Source organism: Camelus ferus, chromosome 2 (assembly GCF_009834535.1).
Source record: "Camelus ferus isolate YT-003-E chromosome 2, BCGSAC_Cfer_1.0, whole genome shotgun sequence".
Lineage (NCBI taxonomy): Eukaryota > Metazoa > Chordata > Mammalia > Artiodactyla > Camelidae > Camelus > Camelus ferus.
The window spans coordinates 34,028,116-34,047,609 of record NC_045697.1 but is presented as its reverse complement, the minus strand read 5'-3'; the positions used below and the strand labels follow the sequence as shown (position 1 = coordinate 34,047,609).

General features: G+C 34.4%; 1 protein-coding gene across 1 annotated transcript in view; it reads right to left on the bottom strand.

Annotated features, from left to right (window-relative positions):
- GABRB1 (gamma-aminobutyric acid type A receptor subunit beta1) overlaps positions 1-19,494 on the bottom strand; it is a 333,351-nt gene that overhangs the window by 91,336 nt on the left and 222,521 nt on the right. The window contains exon 5 of the mRNA XM_032496919.1: positions 533-615. Coding sequence (XP_032352810.1) covers positions 533-615 — 83 coding nt within the window. The remainder of the gene's footprint in view (positions 1-532; positions 616-19,494) is intronic.

Here is a 19,494-nt window from a genome sequence, read left to right as displayed (position 1 = left end):
AAACAACCTAAGAGGACAAACCAAAATCAGTCATTAAGTCTTTGGCTTAAACCACAAGCCTCATAAATACCATTTATCATCTTGTTCTTCCCTTGAAGAAAGATGACTGCACACAAGACTTTAACACAGTTTTTCTAAAAGACAACAATTTACAGTCCTTCAGGTAGACAGACTATAGAACCAAAAACAATCTCACAAAGTCTTTTCATATTAAACTATTTTCCCTGTTATTGTCGCAGCTTGGGTATTAGGAGGCCTTAGGAGAAACTTGATTCTGAGAAGGAGAAAGTATGAGTTTATAAATTGTCCAGCTAAAATAAGTAGACTTTCCTTAATGGTTCCAAAAGATAACTATTGAAATGAACCTTAAATCAGCATTATAAAGGAAAATGTCACTAGACTGTGAACCCTTTGAAAAGTAGGCAGGATAGTGTAGTTAAAATATCTTGGTACCAATTACTCAGTATGAGGTTGAATTTAATTGGGTCAAGCCAACATCCCTCCTTTTTGTTCCCCTGCCCAAGTAACTCACAACTTTCAATCTCCAGGGTGCAGTTTTGCTCGTCCAGAGGATATCTCCGTAGATCCATCATGCAGGCAGCTGTGGTTGTGATCCTGTCAGGGTGAGAGAAAAGACAACATCGTAAGGATGATAACTTTCATTCCCAGGCTTCCCAGCCAAACTCATGCCTACCAGCTGGCATCAAAATTCTGTGATTAAAGATTTTGAAGGCAGGCAGATTGCGTTTGAGTCTTTCTTTGCTGCTCACTGGTGGTGGGAGCTGGGGCTAGTTAATTTATCTCTAGGAGCCTCAGTCCCCTTATCAATCAAAACATCGACTGCCTAGAATGGCTGTGAAGACTGAGAGAGATAATGTGCGCAAAGCTTTTAGCCCAGTGCCCTCTGCTTTGTCAGTGCTCCACAAATGATGGCCATTATTAGAGCTATTATTATCCCATTGTCCTTCCTATATTTACTAGCATCCTAGCAATGTCTCTGCCAATATCTGCAGCAAGTCTGGCTTTATGAGCAGGAGAATATCTACGTTGTGCATCAAAGCCCACCTTCCTCTCCTGCTACAACCTAATAATAAGACAGCAAAAGCAACAACAACAACAACAACAAAATTCGTCCTTTCTGACTCACATTCCCCACTGTTAGAGAGATCCATCAGATTCATCGCTGAGGCCCTGGTCCACCTGTACTCAGTAGATAGATAGTACATAACCAGGAAAGAAACGCTATCCTAGGATGGATGTTTACACCATACCTACCGACTCCAGTTCAGCTTATGCATTTATGTAAACCCAAGGCTCCTGACTCCAGATAGCCTACCCGGGTCCCCATTGTCCCTCCATTTTTCTCGTGCTTGGGCTGGTTTCCTGGACTGTGGGGTCTGAGAGTAGCTCGATTCATATGGCTAGTCCACTCATACAAACATGCAATATCACTTTGGAACTGAGAAAGTACTTTCTTAAAAAAAAAAGTAATTACGTGGTCCTCTTTCACAAAGTAATGTGTAATCATAATTTAAAGAATTCAAAATTCAAATTTAATAATAAGTTTTCTTTTGGCTTTAATCCCCAGGAGCTACAAAGTTGGAAAATTTCCACATATACTCTGTGTACAAATAGAAGCCCACCTGTATCTTCTTAGGGGGAACTTCTTAGTTAGAAGCCCAGCAAGCACCCTGCTTTGAATATGGCTTGTTTTCATTGACAATGCATCTTGGATTTGGTTCTATATGAGTCAATAAGCTGCCCGTAAGAAAATTTTACTACAATATGTTGAGTTGCATGGAAATAGCATAATTTTTTTCCTAATCAGACTTGGGGGGGGTGCATTTATGTTGTTTCGTATCTTTTACAAATAAAGATGCTCTGAATATACTGGTAGATGCTACTGTATCTGACTACATTGACTGGCTATTTCTCAAAAGGAAATTGTTAGAAAAAATGGTATATGCATTTTAAATTTTGCCACATTGCTATTCACAGAAATCGAGCCGATTTATACTCCCTTCAACAGTGTATGTCAATTTGACAAAGTACTTTTCATACCTATGATTTTTGAGGCTGCCAAGGCCAGTTATTGTTTTAGTCATTTGTATTCACCTAACAGGCATCTTCTTAAAAACATTATTAAGAAAACCCCTAGATCTTCCTAATTTCTCTTTGGCTTTCTTTATGAAAGATGAAAGTAGAGATTTCCTTTGAAGCTTTTCTTAGGCAAATGGCGGTCAACTAATCAGATTGATTTGAGCATTAGGCAAGAGTAAAATGAATTTTAAAGTTAATTTAAAAATTTTTTTAAATATGTTTTAAAAAATTTGAAAACTGGTCATATTCCATAATTTAGCACATAGGAGGATTTTACTAGATTACTTCTTACTTACTGCACTCATAATCATATGAATTAATTTTTTTGTTTAACAATATATCATAACTATCTTTTGTAGTCTGAAAATACAATTCTGCAACATTATTTTTATGGTCTGCAAAGTGTTTCAAACATCTTCAATAAGACAACATAATAAATTTTTTAAAAGTCTCAAAAACATTATCTTTTTACTATATTCTTTGTTTAACAGCTACTCATGAATTTTAAAAGTTTTTGAAATTGCAAATATTCTCTAGGAATTACTAAAGTGTGGCCATCTCTATGACGTTATGACTTAGCCAATTCTTTTCAACTGGGGATAATTTTTCCCAACAGGGGACATTTGACAATATCTGGAGACAGTTTTGATTGTGGAGCCGGGGATGGAAGGTTGATACTGACATCTAGTGGGTGGAGGCCAGGAATGCCACTAAACTTTCTACAATGCCCCCCAGGACAGCATCCAAGATTTATTTATTCCGAAATGTCATTAGTGTCAAGGTTGAAAAACTCTGCTACAAAGCTGCTTTCATTTTTCCTCTGAGGAAACTTTTAATAAAATGAGATCTTATAGAGAACTTCAATATACAAAATACAAATGAAATAAGTGAAAGCCATATTTTGTTAATAACCTTATAAATTCAAACATTGACATCTATTTTAATGAGCACACAAATTTGAAAGCAGGGATTATGATGAGAATTATGGTCTTAAATCTCCCTCAGCACCAATTATTTTTGTGTTGTATTTTATTTGTACGGTATTGAGAAAATCCTAATAAATATGGAAACACTTCTAAAATTATACAGGATCAGACATGGGCTACTGTGAATTAGGGAGGAAAACACCCATCTGTTCTGTAACCTCCTCTATAATCAACAGCACCTTTGTAAATGATTCAGATGCATTCATAGGTGGCTTTTCTCCAGTAGGTATATAGCAGTGGATTAAAGGAAAGCCTTACTTGGTGCTCCACACTCTGCATAAGCTAACCTGGAAGCACAAGTTAATATTATGATGGTCTTTAGTGCATTAAAATGTGGCATAGGCCATATTATGGCATACATGCTTATAGTTTAAAATCAGTATAATTTAAAAAATAAAATTAGAATAAGATATGTGTGGAATTATTGAAGAGCTTTTGGGATATTTGATAACAGCATTTGAGCCCCATTGGTCAACTTTTCTCACTTAATTGACATCAGTTTTAGACACGTGCCATCTGGTTAGTTAACTATATCATATCAAAATCAGAACATGCATCAAAATCTTACGCTGAACCACTGATTCACACATTGTGAGGCTCTGGAATTTTTACAAAACAATTTAAAAAGCCAACAAAGCATTGTCTGTAAAATGAAGATCATATCTCATGCATATGGGTACTACAGCTGGGAGTAATTAAAAAAAGCTCTTGAAAATCGTAACTGAGTTTACTGTTACTATCTGTTATGACCAATCCATTCAGAAATTAATAAATATAAATTGAATTGATATCACCTTGGGAAACTGCACATCACACCAGAAACTTGCCCATGACCTGATGTGTTTTCAACTATGATGTCCTAGGGGAACTCACTTTTCCTGTTCCATTAAGACACTAAAGACAGTTAAGTAGTCACAACTTAGAAAGAGACGAAATTAAGGCAGCTCCAAGACCTTGAGCAGCGGGAAATGCCTGCCTCTCTTTGGAGAGCACTGACATTAGTGAAACAGCTACCTTCTTGGGATCTACCTTTCCAAAGTTTGGAATCTACCTCCAAAATTCTCAAGAGGATTTCATTGGCCCAATGTGGCTTAGGTGCTAACTATCCCCAAATTATTTAGACACAAATACAGTCACCAGGGACCTGTAAAATCTCTTACCCAAGAAGAGAGAGATCTTTGAGACTCAAAAGAGGGACTATTATGCAAGTAGGTAAGCATAAATTCATGTTGTGGCCTGTAAAAATTTATGCAACTGAATGTCAGTCTCTGCTAACTTAAGGATTTGGCGTATCTAGATTTTGTAATACTTATGACTAAGGGAGCTGAGTGTCCTGTGCTCTTTGTGAGAAAAATTGCTCAGCAAGAATTCCCAGGATCATCAACAAAAAGAGAGATGATGTCCCTAGCAGAGTTCTGTTGAGGTCTTAACTTCTGGGTGTGAAGTAGCAATGAACATCTCTAAGAATGACTACTCTCTGTGTTTCCATTTTTTCATCTTGCATAATGTGATTACTCAGCAGTGGTTAGTCATCTCTACACTTAATTAACACACCTTCATGGAAATGTTCTCACACTGAGGTTGAAGCAGCCTGATATTCAAAATCCTCTATGGAGGCAAAGGTGCCAAAAATCACAAAACTAGATGAATTGAGGGCTTTGAGACTGAAGTGTTTTGTGAATTTTGTTTTTGACTTTTAACACTCAAGTCATTCATTCTGACTGTGTGAAAATATGACCATTGGCTGATAGCAAATGAAAGTACAATAGACTAGAACCAGCTAAAGGCAAAAGCATTAACTGACGGCTTTTCTGAACACAGACTTCCCAAAGGTGCAGATTCGTGACAGTGTAACATTCATGTCTTCTTTCAAAGACATTTAGAATGACTTACACTATAATCCAATTTATTAACATTTTAAAGGTTAGGTTAGAACACTATAATCAGCTCTTAGTTAGAAACTATGGTTCCACGATACTTTGGAATGAATGGAAATCATGTTGCTGTAGTATTTATTTATTAAGATGTAGGCTGCATGGTCATTGAGCTTCAGTCCCTGTTATCACAAGTTATGTACATTTGATGTCTAAGGGCAGCATGACTCTTATTGCTGATAAAACACAATCCAGGAAGTCCCGGCCCTTAACTAGCCTAAAACCTAGCTACACACACACACACACACACACACACACACACACACAGTGTGCACTTTTGCAAATAAGAATGGGAACATAAATAAATGAACAAATTATGCACATCTGGGTGAGATTTCCCTATAATCTTCAATTTTATAGGAATGAACTCCAATTTGTAAATGTGATCTCTGTAGAGCATAACTGTACAGTTTGGTAGAATCTGTATGAAAGGAATATGAGAAAGACGATGGGGAAAAAAGCCTGAAAATGCTGAATCCTAATCATACCCCTAAGATTGATGAGATTGATAGAGAGTAACAGTAATAAGACTGATATCAGTATCACTTTGTAAAGTTTGTTTGTAGAATGTTCCATGGCTTCTTTTGGCCTTCAGGCTGAACCCTTAATCCATGTTAGGTTTATCACCCAAAGATACCAGTGAAAGATGACAGATGGGCTAGCCTGAGTCATGACCAATGAGCACATAGATTTTTTTTCCCTTTCTGAGTGATGAAAAGAATATGTATTATCTTCATAGTTGGCACCAAAATTTTATTTTAGGTAGGTTACTAGATTTGGGGAAATACCTTGGTATTTGAAGGTGAAATCCTGAGAGCAGGAGACATGAATGATAGAGAAACAAAAAGCACTTGAAAAAATGCTCAATATCGCTAATTATCAGAGAAATGCAAATCAAAACTACAATGAGGTAACATCACCTCACACCAGTCAGAATGGCCATCGTTCAAAAGTCCACAAATGATAAATGCTGGAGAGGCTGTGGAGTAAACGGAACTCTCACACACTGTTGGTGGAAATGCAGTTTAGTGCAGCCATTATGGAAAACAGTATGGAGATTCCTCAAAAGACTAAAAATAGACTTACCATATGATCCAGCAATCCCACTCCTGGGTATGTATTCCCAAGGAAACCTTAATTCAAAAAGATAAATGCACCCCAATGTTCATAGCAATACTATTTACAATAGCCAAGTAATGGAAACAACCTAAATGTCCATCAACAGATGACTGGATAAAGAAACTGTGGTATACTTATACAATGGAATACTACTCAGCCATAAAAAAGAAAAATACCATTTGCAGCAACATGGATGGACCTGGAGAATGTCATTTAAGTGAAGTAAGCCAGAAAGAGAAAGAAAAATATGATATCACTTAATATGTGGAATCTAAAAAAAAAAGACAAATGAACTTATTTACAAAATAGAAACACACTCATAGACAGAAAACAAACTTATGGTTACCGTGGGGGGAAGAGGGTGGGAAGGGATAAATTGGGAGTTTGTGATTTGCAGATATTAACTTATATATAAAATAGATAAACAAGTTTATACTGTATAGCACAGGGAAATATATTCAGTATCTTGTGGTAATTTATGGTGAAAAAGAATATGAAAACGAATATATGTATGTTCCTATATGACTGAAGTATTGTGCCATACAGCAGGAATTGACGCAACATTGTAAACTGACTATACTTCTGTGTGTATATATATATATATAATATATATATATATATATATATATATATATATGTATGTGTATATATATGTATAAATTGCTGTGAGATTTAAGAAGAATTTAGATGTGGGAAAGCAAAATGATGGAGTAGTAAAATATTTCAAAAACAGTCTTATATAATATTCAATTTTAAGATTTTGCATTGCTATGATAATAAATTTTTCTCTATTTATCTAAACCAAGCTCCATCCCAGAATCCCCCCACACTAAAGCTTTATGTAAATGATTTATACTCTTGTAAAGTGGCTTAATTTCATATCTTGACAGTATTCATGGAACAGTATTCTGTAAATTAAATCAATTCAGCAAGACCTGAACTTCAAAGCCAGAGGTAGCCAAATCATGAAACCCTCTGGGAAGCCCCAGCAATCCTGCAGAAGGTGTTGGACTCCCACAAATAATGGGTTGTGTATTTAAGCTACTCTTACCCAGATCTAAAGGGGCAGGGTGATCTCAGCTAGTATTATGTTAAAATCATATATGACAGCTATTGTCCTAAGCATCTTTCTTACTATATTAGTTATCAATTGCCCTTATAGCAAGTTACCATAAATTTAGTGGTTTAAAACAACACAGATTTACTCTCTTATAGTTCTAGAGGTTTGAAGTCCTAAAATCAAGATTTCAGCAGGGCTGTGTTCCTTGTGGAGGCTCTAGGGAAGAATCTATTTCCTTGCCTTTTCCAGCTTCTAGAGACTGCCTGCATTCCTTGGCTCATGCCCTCTTCCTCTGTCTTCCTCCATCATTCCAATGTCTCCTTCCATTCTCACCCTCTGACTCTCCTGTCTTCCTTGTATAAGAACCCTTGTGATTACATGAGACCCAGTATGCCCCCAGTATAATCTCATTTCAAAATCCTTACATTAATCACATCTGTGAAGTCCCTGTTGATACTGTAAGGAAACATATTTACAGATCCTGAGAATTCTGATATGGACCTCTTTGGAGGGCCATTATTCTGGCTACCACACATGCATTATTTGATATATTATTCACAATAGCTTTATTATGTTGATGCCTTTCTTATTCAAGTTTCAAAGATAAGGAAACTGACACCTGATAGGTGAAAAGTTTCCAAGTTTACATTGGAAATGGTAACACTGAGAATTCAAATTCAGATATGCTAGATTCAGGAGTTAAGGTTGATTGTCTTTACAGTTATTGTACTCAGGCCAGATAAATCTAAACAGAGAACAACTGGTTCAGTAAAATTTCTCCCACAAGCAGTAAAACAAACAGTTTATGAGTTGACCTTATTATATATTTTCAGTGTTCATTTAGTTGTCAGTAATTCAGGACCTCTTTTACTCACTGAATAATGAATATAAAAATGGTAGAGGACTCATTAGGAATCAGGCAATACTGTGAGCATTGAGGCTACAGTGGTTAAAAATCCAACTGCACTTTCATGCTGTCATACTTTTTTTGTTGTTTTTGTTTTTTGGTTTTTTTTAACATTTTTTATTGATTTATAATCATTTTACAATGTTGTGTCAAATTCCAGCGTAGAGCACAATTTTTCAGTTATACATGAACATATATATATTCATTGTCACATTCCTTTCTCTGTGAGCTACCATAAGATCTTGTATATATTTCCCTGTGCTATACAGTATAATCTTGTTTATCTATTCTACAATTTTGAAATCCCAGTCTATCTCTTCCCATCCCCCACCCCCTTGGCAACCACAAGTCTGTATTCTATGTCTATGAGTCTATTTCTGTTCTGTATTTATGCTTTGTTTGTTTGTTTGTTTTTTAGATTCCACATATGAGCGATCTCATATGGTATTTTTCTTTCTCTTTCTGGCTTACTTCACTTAGAATGACATTCTCCAGGAGCATCCATGTTGCTGCAAATGGCGTTATGTTGTCAGTTTTTATGGCTGAGTAGTATTCCACCATATAAATTTATCACATCTTCTTTATCCAGTCATCTGTTGATGGACATTTAGGCTGTTTCCATGTCTTGGCTATTGCAAATAATGCTGCTATGAACACTGGAGTGCAGGTGCCATCCTGAAGTAGGGTTCCTTCTGGATATAAGCCCAGGAGCAGGATTCCTAGGTCATATGGTAAGTCTATTCCTAGTCTTTTGAGGAATCTCCATACTGTTTTCCACAGTGGCTGTACCAAACTGCATTCCCACCAACAGCGTAGGAGGGTTCCCTTTTCTCCACAGCCTCTCCAGCATTTGTCATTTGTGGATTTTTGAATGATGGCCATTCTGACTGGTGTGAGGTGATACCTCATTGTAGTTTTGATTTGCATTTCTCTGATAATTAGTGATATTGAGCATTTTTTCATGTGTCTATTGATCGTTTGTATGTCTTCTTTGGAGAATTGCTTGTTTAGGTCTTCTGCCCATTTTTGGATTGGGTTGTTTATTTTCTTCTTATCGAGTCGTATAAGCTGCTTATATATTCTGGAGATCAAGCCTTTGTCGGTTTCATTTGCAAAAATTTTCTCCCATTCCGTAGGTTGTCTTTTTGTTTTAGTTATGGTTTCCTTTGCTGTGCAGAAGCTTGCAAGTTTCATTAGGTCCCATTTGTTTATTCTTGCTTTTATTTCTTCTAGGAGAAAATTTTTGAGATGTATGTCAGATAATGTTTTGCCTATATTTTCCTCTAGGAGGTTTATTGTATCTTGTCTTATGTTTAAGTCTTTAATCCATTTTGAGTTGATTTTTGTGTATGGTGTAAGGGAGTGTTCTAGCTTCATTGTTTTACATGCTGCTGTCCAGTTTTCCCAGCACCATTTGCTGAAGAGACTGTCTTTATTCCATTGCATATTCTTGCCTCCTTTGTCGAAGATTAGTTGACCAAAAGTTTGTGGGTTCATTTCTGGGCTCTCTATTCTGTTCCATCGGTCTATATGTCTGTTTTTGTACCAATACCATGCTGTCTTGATGACTGTAGCTCTATAGTATTGTCTGAAGTCTGGGAGAGTTATTCCTCCAGCCTCTTTCTTTCTCTTTAGTAATGCTTTAGCAATTCTAGGTTTTTGATGGTTCCATATAAATTTTATTATGAATTGTTCTAGTTCTATGAAATATGTCCTTGGTAATTTGATAGGGATTGCATTAAATCTATAGATTGCCTTGGGCAGTGTGACCATTTTAACAATATTGATTCTTCCAATCCAAGAGCATGGGATATCTTTCCATTTTTTAAAGTCTTCTTTAATTTCCTTCATCAATGGTTTATAGTTTTCTGTGTATAATTCTTTCACCTCCTTGGTTAGATTTATTCCTAGGTATTTTATTACTTTGGGTGCTATTTTAAAGGGAATTGTTTGTTTACTTTCTTTTTCTGTTGACTCATTGTTAGTGTGAAGAAATGCAACTGATTTTTGAATGTTAATCTTGTAACCTGCTACTTTGCTGAATTCTTCGATCAGCTCTAGTAGTTTTTGTGTGGACCTTTTAGGATTTTCTATATATAGTAACATGTCGTCGGCATATAGTGACACTTTTACCTCTTCTTTTCCAATTTGGATCTCTTTTCATACTTTTTTTGTTGTTTTGTTTTTTGTTGTTTGTTTTTATTAGTCAGATCTCAGAAGATAAAAGATATTGTCATATAACTTTGACATATTTCTAGAAATATGAATATTTTACATCAGAGAAATGTTTAAATTATCAAGAAAGCATGACAATCACTCAGGTGGGAGAGAGTTCAACCCTACACTTTTCGATTGGTGGCAGTTTGGACAAAAGATGCCTTAAGTTTGTGGTACTCTTATGTAGGATTATGTAGGTGGATACAGCATGGAACAGGCGAGAAGAGGTTTATTATAAGCACATACAAGTTCAATGTTTGGTACATAGTAGTAGTAGTATTTTTAAGCAATATGCTTCTAAATAAATAAATACATATGTGTAAAATTACTAATGTAAATACATTATAATATTAATGCATAGTCATAGTAAAACACCTGAATAGTATAGATAGAATAAAATTATAGATAGAATAAAAATGACCCGTAATACCATTACTACAATATTAATTTCCTTTCTTCTAAGTATATTGTTTAATAAAGTTGGGAGTACAGAGTATTTAACAATTTCATTTGATGCTTTTTGGTTAACCTTAAAGGTAAGAATTTTCCTAAGTCACTGGTATTCTCCAATTTTAATGGATAGTCAGGATTCCATCATATAGAAATTCCATGGTACTTAACCATTCCTCTATTGGATGACATCATTAGGTACTCTTTGGTGATGCTTTAAAAAACCCACACTGAATAAGCAGCATGCTACTCTTACATTTTTATATTTTTATCTTTTTATTCTGCTTTCTTTTCTCCCTCTGCTTTGTACTCTTCATGCTGAGTGTTGATGACACCCTTCTCAGCGCAATCCCAAGCAGTCATTTTCAGGTAATTAGCTACATACCAAGTGTTGTGTAAATGGGCTCATTTTTATTCATTTCTGCTGGGCCAGGGTGATTCATGAACTGCTTTGTAAATATGAAAAGCTGTTCATAAATCAGAGTAGCCTGGGGCAGGGGAACAACAACAACAAAAAATACTCGTAGGGCAACGATAATTAATAGACCCCTGTCGAGGACCCAGTGCTAATCTCAGTTATGTTTTACTGTAGATGTCTCACTGAGTTCAAGATAGACTATTTTTCCAAATTAAATCACTATCTTCATATATCTATGGAGTATGAGCATGTATTAAATTTCTATAATGTTTACGTTTCCTAGTGACATCTGAGATAAGTGTTAGGCAGCAGAAAAAAATCAGGCTATCTCCTCTAGATCAGAGCATCTTTATTCTCATCATCTTGATCATCAGGAATTTCTGCAGTAGACAAATTGTGAGGGATTGGAATAATAGCAAGGCCTTAAACAAGTGGAATGGACTTAGAAATGGTAGTAGAAGTCAGAGTCAAATAAAATGTTTACCTCAGACAGAGTGCCATGACTTGGTAATTGATGAGTGCAGGATAGTTAAATAAGGACTCAGACAGAATTAGGAGGTAAAGCAAAGATATGGATCTTCTTTTGCACAGTTACTTTTTTTTTTTTTTTGGTTTATTTGCAAAGCTGCTCTGTTGCTTTGCCACATTATGGTTTCTCCCAGAACAAAGAGCTGACACATTTACTGACAGGCAATCAGTGTAATCTTGAAATGATATTCCTGAAGGAGTGAAATTAAGATTCAAGAGTGATAGAGCATTACTATTTACAATAGCCAAGACATGGAAACAACCTAAATGCCCATTGACAGAAGACTGGATAAGGAAGTTGTGTATATTACAATAGAATAGTACTTAGCCATAAAAAGAATAAAATAATGCTATTCGCAGCAGCATGTATGGACCTGGAGATCGTCATTCTAAATGAAGTAACAGAAAGAGAACGAAAAATACCATATGATATTACTTATATGTGCAATCTAAAAAAAAAAAGGACACAGATAAACTTATTTACAAAACAGAGACAGACTCACAGACATAGAAAACAAACTTATGGTTACCAGGGGGAAAAGGAGGTAGGAAGGGATAAAATGGGAGTTAGAGATTTGTAGATACTAACTACTATATGTAAAATAGATAAACAACAAGTTTCTACTGTATAGCACAGGGAACTATATTCAGTATCTTGTAGTAACCTATAATGAAAAAGAATATGAAAAGGAATATATGTATGTTCATGAATGACTGAAAAATTATGCTGTACACCAGCAATTGACACATTGTAAACTGACTATACTTCAATAAAAAAAAAGAACTCCTTGTAAGAGCAGAAACAGGTAAACAATGCAACAGTCCAGCAAAGCAAAATCGATACTCTGGTGTATCTACAATGGGCTACTTAACAGCAGTTAAAATGAATGAACTAGATCTACATGTATTAACATGGGCTTACCTCACATAGTGTTGTGTGGAAAAACAAAAGACTAGAAAGAATGCCTACACAAAGCTACATTTTTAAAACGTTTACGTGACAGAATTTCATGGCTTAGGAAATCACACTTGTGTGTATGTGTAGTAAAATTCAAAAATATACATTGAAATGACATGTAGCAATTTTGGCACAGTAGCTGCATCTGGGGAGGGACAGGTAGAGGAAAAGAGATAGGATGGGATAGTGATGGTGTTGCTGTCATCTTTGAAAATTCTCTACCTATTCCTGCTCTCTTTCCTTCCTTCTCTGTTTCCCAGCCTTCCTCTCCTCCCTCCCTCCTTTCCTTCCTTTCTCTTCCCTTCCTTTGTCCATATTTCTGTCATTCTTTCTTTCAAGAAAGATAAAGCAAATAGGGCAATGTGTTAACCTATTTTAAATCTCTCCATGACTTCAATTTGATATCCTCACATAAACAGTTAAGTCCTTGAATAACCCACTTACATTTTTATTTTAAATGTTGTTTTTAACTGGATATAGCCATCTTCCTGTCCCCTATTCCAGAATTACTAAAAACAAAAAGGGAAAGGAATACAAAACTCCTCTGTCCCTCACATTGATTCTATACCTAATTGGCATTTAATAGTGGACAATCATCATAATCTTCTGACATGAGTCTTTCAGTCAAGAAATCTATCAACATAGATGGATCTTCGTGTTTGAAACTGATATATACCTCGTTATATTTCTCATCACAATTTGCAACTATAAATTTGTTTGATTACTCGATATTGTGTGCTGCTTGAATAGATGGTAAATACCACAAGAGAAATAATCTTGCAATGAATCATTTAGCAGTGTCTAGCCCATTGTCTGGCATAGAATTGATGTGCAAATTAATGGCATTAATGTATAACTTAAGGAAACACTGAAATCTTTACTTCCTTAAAGAAGAGAGAAAAAGATCAGCGTTATTTCTTTATTAAAAAAAAAAAACTACGCCAGTGTTGCTTGGAATACAGAGTTAGGATAAAGATCCATTCCTCCACCCAATTCAATTTCTTATAAAAAAATCATCTTGGGTGCAGTTGCTAAAAACACAGCCACAGGCTACTGTCAGGTAGATAATTTCTAGGGTCATGAAGCTGCTTGAAGCATCATTAAATTAAGGCAGATGTAAGCAAATTACAAAATTCACAGAAGTTTTGTGAATTATCCGCTTTTTTAGGTAGTCCTTCCTTTTTAACACAAAGTTTTAGTCACTAGAAATTCAGATTAAATAATAGTGCATTTCTTCTCATCTTTCCTTTTCTGTCACCACCCTGCAAATAAAAAATTAACAAAATAAAAACCCCTTTAAATATACTTTATTCAAAAAGTTTACACGTGCACTTGTATGGATTCCTGAAGTCAAAATATATTTTACTAAACAAGGGAAATGATACATAGTGCTTTGCCTATATTGCACTGAACATAAAGTGATTTCTCTAACCATTACCCTTGAGAAAGATTACTAGATGTATTGTCTAGCGGTTAGGATTATCTCACCTTTCATCGTTATGACCATTTTCAGGTTTATGGAAAACCTGAATGTTCCAATTAAATCTGGTAATTAATTACTCTGAACAAAAGACTGTTTTAGTACTTTGTTTAATGAATAAACAAATGGTGCAGTCCTCTTATACAGAAGCTGCGTAAATTAGAACTACATTTTAGTAGAGACCATTATCCCACCGAGCAAATTCAAAGTGTTGCACCCAATAAATCTTATTCTTAAATTCTGATTATTTATTAAGAAAATATCATGCAAAAATCATATAGAACCTAATTTTGAATTTTCATATATATAATAATTTGGGTTTAAATAACATGATGCCTCATAGTAAAGGATTCTTGAATTTTACATATTTTAAACATTTGAATGCAGTTTATTGGCTTAATATTTATGAATTTTGTACTACTAATCATCAGTAATATTACAGTAAATAGTACACGTGAAAAGATTTACAACTTACAATATCACTTATGTAAATGAAAGGTATTTGATAGAAGAAAGTATAAATAACAACCCTTTCTTAATCATTTCTTAAAATTTCACATTCAGGTTTTCTTTATTTCTATATTAATAAAGAAAATTTTATGTGATATTTAATAGTGCAAATAGAAATATGTGAGTGGAAGGAACAGCACTAGGTACCTTGCATATATATGTCTCAGCAAGTCTTCACAGTATTACTCTGTGTTGGGGATTGTTTTGGGGTCAAAAGAGAAATTTTTCATATTGGCAGAGGGAAATGTATTATGATCATAGTTTGGTGTTTCTAAATTTACTCTTGACCTATGGCAAAAGTGTTGATCTAAATTTATAGTCATTCTATGTGAATGTGTATCTGTAAGTCGGAAAGGACTTTACCTCTCATTTTGCAGAGAAAACTGTGGAAGATTTTGAAATGACCTGGAAAGATTACTAGATGTCTTGTCTAGCAGTCAGGATTATCTCACCTTACATTGTCTAAGAGCCATTTTGCAATTCTGTGCACCGTGGGAAAATGATAGTAATGCAAACGATTCTTACCTGTAGAATTGCAATGGTAATTGATACTACCCTGTGGCTACTGGCCAGTTTTGACAGTTTGCATCTATTTGTGAGTTAGTTTCATTGTGCTATGTCTTTTCAGTGTATCTACTCCTTGGATTCTCCTTTGAACTGGTTATAACATCTCATTAGTCCTCTCTTAATTAATGAGATATTGAAAATTTTGACATATGTCTATTTTATAGTTCTACATGATTTAATCTTTTAAAAATAATGGCCCTTTAACAGTTTTGGAGGTAATTCTATCAAGACGACCAATAGATTTCCCTAACAGAGGCCAGAAAAATATGTTGCCCGAGAAGTGTACCTTACAGGCTACTTAAGTTCAGGCACGTCTTTTCTCAGTTCCCAGGGGTGAAATACGTAATTGTTGATTCATTTTAAGGTGACACCCAAGAATATAACTTTGCTGACTCTTTTTTCCTCATCCACTGATTTTTTGTTTTGTTTTTATTTTTGGTTTGCCCACGACAAGTAAGTTACTACCCACTGGTCACAGCAGTGACTGAGGATTTGGTTTCATGGTCTGACCACTTAATGATTTCTGTAAATAGGTTAATGGGCAATAGAGTTAGAATTCTATACTCTGTTGGATGAGAGACAACAGAGACTGGTTTGTTAGTCTTTTTTTTTGTTTGTTTTATCTATTTGTCATTTTAAGCTCAGGTCAATTAAAAATCTTGTGCCCGCTGGAACGGAAAGCAACTGTTTGATATCTGGACCATGAATTTTTGTGTTTCTATATTTACTCTCAATGTGAGACAAAAATGTACATCAGAATTTATAAACATTTTGTATCTATAATTCAGAAAGGTCTTTATCTCTCATTTCATGAGAGTATTAATAAATTAGATTATAATCTTAATATTATGGTGCTCTGTTCTAGTTGTTTTATTTACATAAATAAGTGCAAATAAAAATCAAATACTTCTAAATTCCCCCCAAAATAAGGAAAACTGTACTTCCAATATTTTAATTGTTCTAGACTTAAAATATTTTCTTATAAAAACTAACTTAGAAACATTTTAAGAATCCAAGTTCACTTAATTAAGATAAATCTTTTGCAAATGGACCTAGTTGAATAATTTTGGCTTAATAAACAGCCATGTCTTTTCTGATTTATCAATATTAAGAATAATACAAGCATACATTTTACTCTACTTTGGTTTGCTTCCTCTAAATTTATACAGGTTTACTGATCAAATATGCTAACATTAATACTACATAATATTTAAGATTATAAAAAATGTAATTTTTTTCAAATAAATTGAATTATTATTCTGACAAACTACTTCAACAGTAATTATGTGTTGTAATATTTCATCTTGAAGATAATTTAAACTAGATGATATCTAGCTTAAAAGCTTGGACTGATTTTAATTAGAGCTAATTAATGGATAATCATTGGTTACCTAGATAATTTCTAAGTAAATACTTAAACATTGATTACTAAGCATCATTTTCAATTTATACACCTTTGTGTCCTATTTTTTTTGTGGCTATAGCTTCGGGGATGTTAATGAATGTGTTTTTTTTTTTGCCACTTTAAAAGATGTTAAAAGGATGTGTATGTTTGTAAAAAGCTGTGTTATATGTGTTCATAAGCTATGCTAGTCTGCTGAAATACTTCTGTACTAAAGACAGCTGTCAATTTTCCACTCCTTACTTTTATTTGTGAAATACAATTTCATCTTTTTGGTTAAAAGCCATAATTTGTAGGACTAACTAAGACTATTTTAGAAATAAGAGTGACAAAGAAATATACTTGTATAGCTCAATGTGGAAAAAACCCAACAACCTAATCAAACAATGGGCAGAATATTTAAATAGACGTTTCTCCAAAGAAGATATACAGATGGACAACAGGCACATGAAAAGATGCTCAATATTGCTAATTATTAGAAAAATGCAAATCAAAATTACAATGAAGTATCATTTTACACCAGTCAGAATGGCTGTCATCAAAAAGTCTACAAATAATAAAGGCTGGAGAAGGTATAAAGAAAATGGGAACCCTCCTACACTTTTGGTGGGAATGCAGTTTGGTGCAATCACTAGAGGATAGTATGAAGGTTCCTTAAAAAACTAAAAATAGAGTTGCCATATGATCCAGCAATCCCACTCCTGGGAACATATCCAGAGAAAACTCTAATTCAAAAATATACATGTACCCCAATGTTCATAGCAGTGCTATTTACAACAGCTAAGACATGGAATTTGGCCTAAATGTCCATCAACAGATGATTGGATAAAGTTGGTGTGGTACACACACACACACACACACACACACGTACATGCATACGCACACACACAATGGAATACTACTCAGGCATTAAAAAGAAAGAAATAATGTCATTTGCAGCAACATGGATGGACCTAGAGATTATCATACTAAGTGAAGTAAGTCAGACAGAGAAAGATAAATATATGATATCACTTATTTGTGTAATCTAAAAAAATGATACAAATAAACTTATTTACAAACCAGAAATTGACTCACAGACATAGAAAACAAACTTATGGTTATCAGAGGGGAAGGAAGGGAGGGATAAATTAGGAGTTTGGGATTTGCAGATATATAAAATACATAAACAACAAGGACCTACTGTATAGCATAGGGAACTACATTTAATATCTTGTAATAATCTATAATAGAGAAGAATCTGAAGAAATATATATATATGTATACACATCTGAATCACTTTGCTGTACACCAGAAACTAACACAACATTGTAAATCAACTATACCTCAATAAAGACAAGAAAAAAAAAGGAATACACCTGTAATTTGTGTGTCTTTATTATTCTAGAAAAAAAAAAGTTTTATCCTAAAGCCATGGCAATCAAATTTTTTGGTCTCCTGGCCCATTTACACTCTTAAATTTCATCAATATTCACCATATTGAAATTAAAACTAAGAAATTTTTAGTATGTATTTATTGATTTATTTTAAGACAGCAGTGCTGACTGCATTGCATGTTAACATCTTCATGTTACTATGAACATAGTTCTGGCTGCAAGGACACTCTGATAAAGAAGCACTGTACTAAAGTGAAGTGTAGGTGTGTTCCAGAATACGAAAAGCATGACAAACTTGGAAAGTGAATTTTATTCACCTTGATTTATAATACTTGATTCTGAAAATAAGTTATGAGATGTTTTAAAATTTAAGCAAAGTTTGACTGATCTTGAAAGCTTTGCTTACTTGACGTACTGGTTAATGTCTTTTATATAATGCAATAAAAGTCTATATTTACATTTTCTATGTCTAATTTTTGACTTGCAAAACTACCTTTTGGTTTTCCCAGAGGGCCCTTGAAAAAAATTGCAGATTAATTTTGCAAGAATTGCATGTGAAGAGTTGTCAAGTAAGAGGATATACTCATCTGCCCCCAATTAAATTTGTATAGGTAAAGTATTACTAATATAAATATTTCAGAAAGTGTATGCTTTATGGAAAATCCCTGGAAATTTGTTAATACTCTTCCTTTTCATAATATGTATTAACTTTAGGAGAAACACTACTCAAAATTCTTATCAAATAGCTCTCTCAAGTTTTCCTAGTTTTATCAGAGTCCTGATGGTACTCTGTCTGAAGATATTAAGCAACAACAGTATAGGATTGTCAGTCATAATTTCAGGTATTATTTAAATTGTTTACTTTTCCACAGTCTTCTTTCATTAATTTTAATCTAGCATTTTCTATAGAGTAAGGTCTCGTTCTGGTCCCACAGATTCTATAGAGATCTACCTCTGGACAAAACTGCAAAGTAGAGATGATAGTTTTTCAGCATCTCCCATTGTGTTCAGAGGCCATACACCTCATTGTGAGATCCTCCTAATCTCAGCACAACCAAGTCCCATTTTCTGAAGTTACTCATTCCCTGAAGACTCCCAATATTCATTTTATCTCATTTCTACTTCTGAGTAGGGTAAAGCTGTAACATAGTTCAAAGGTAGGGGGTCTATAAAAATCTCAAAGCAAAAAAATAATTGTGGCACTGGGAGAGTCAGGTTTTCAGGGAGTTTGTCTCTTGCTTTGATTTAACTCACCAACCTAGTCTACCCAAGAGGCAGGAAGGCTGGTAAACTGTTGTATAGCTCAGTGGGGCTTCCACTGCTCACACGTATTCCTCTACAATATCGACAGTTGAATCTATAATTGGTAGATTAACTCCTAAAAATAAGGCATATTCCATTTTAGGCAGTGGCCAATTTACCATAGAGAGTGCAGCTAAAAGAGCAATAGAAAAGGAATTCCATGTGATGGAGTCTAACTAA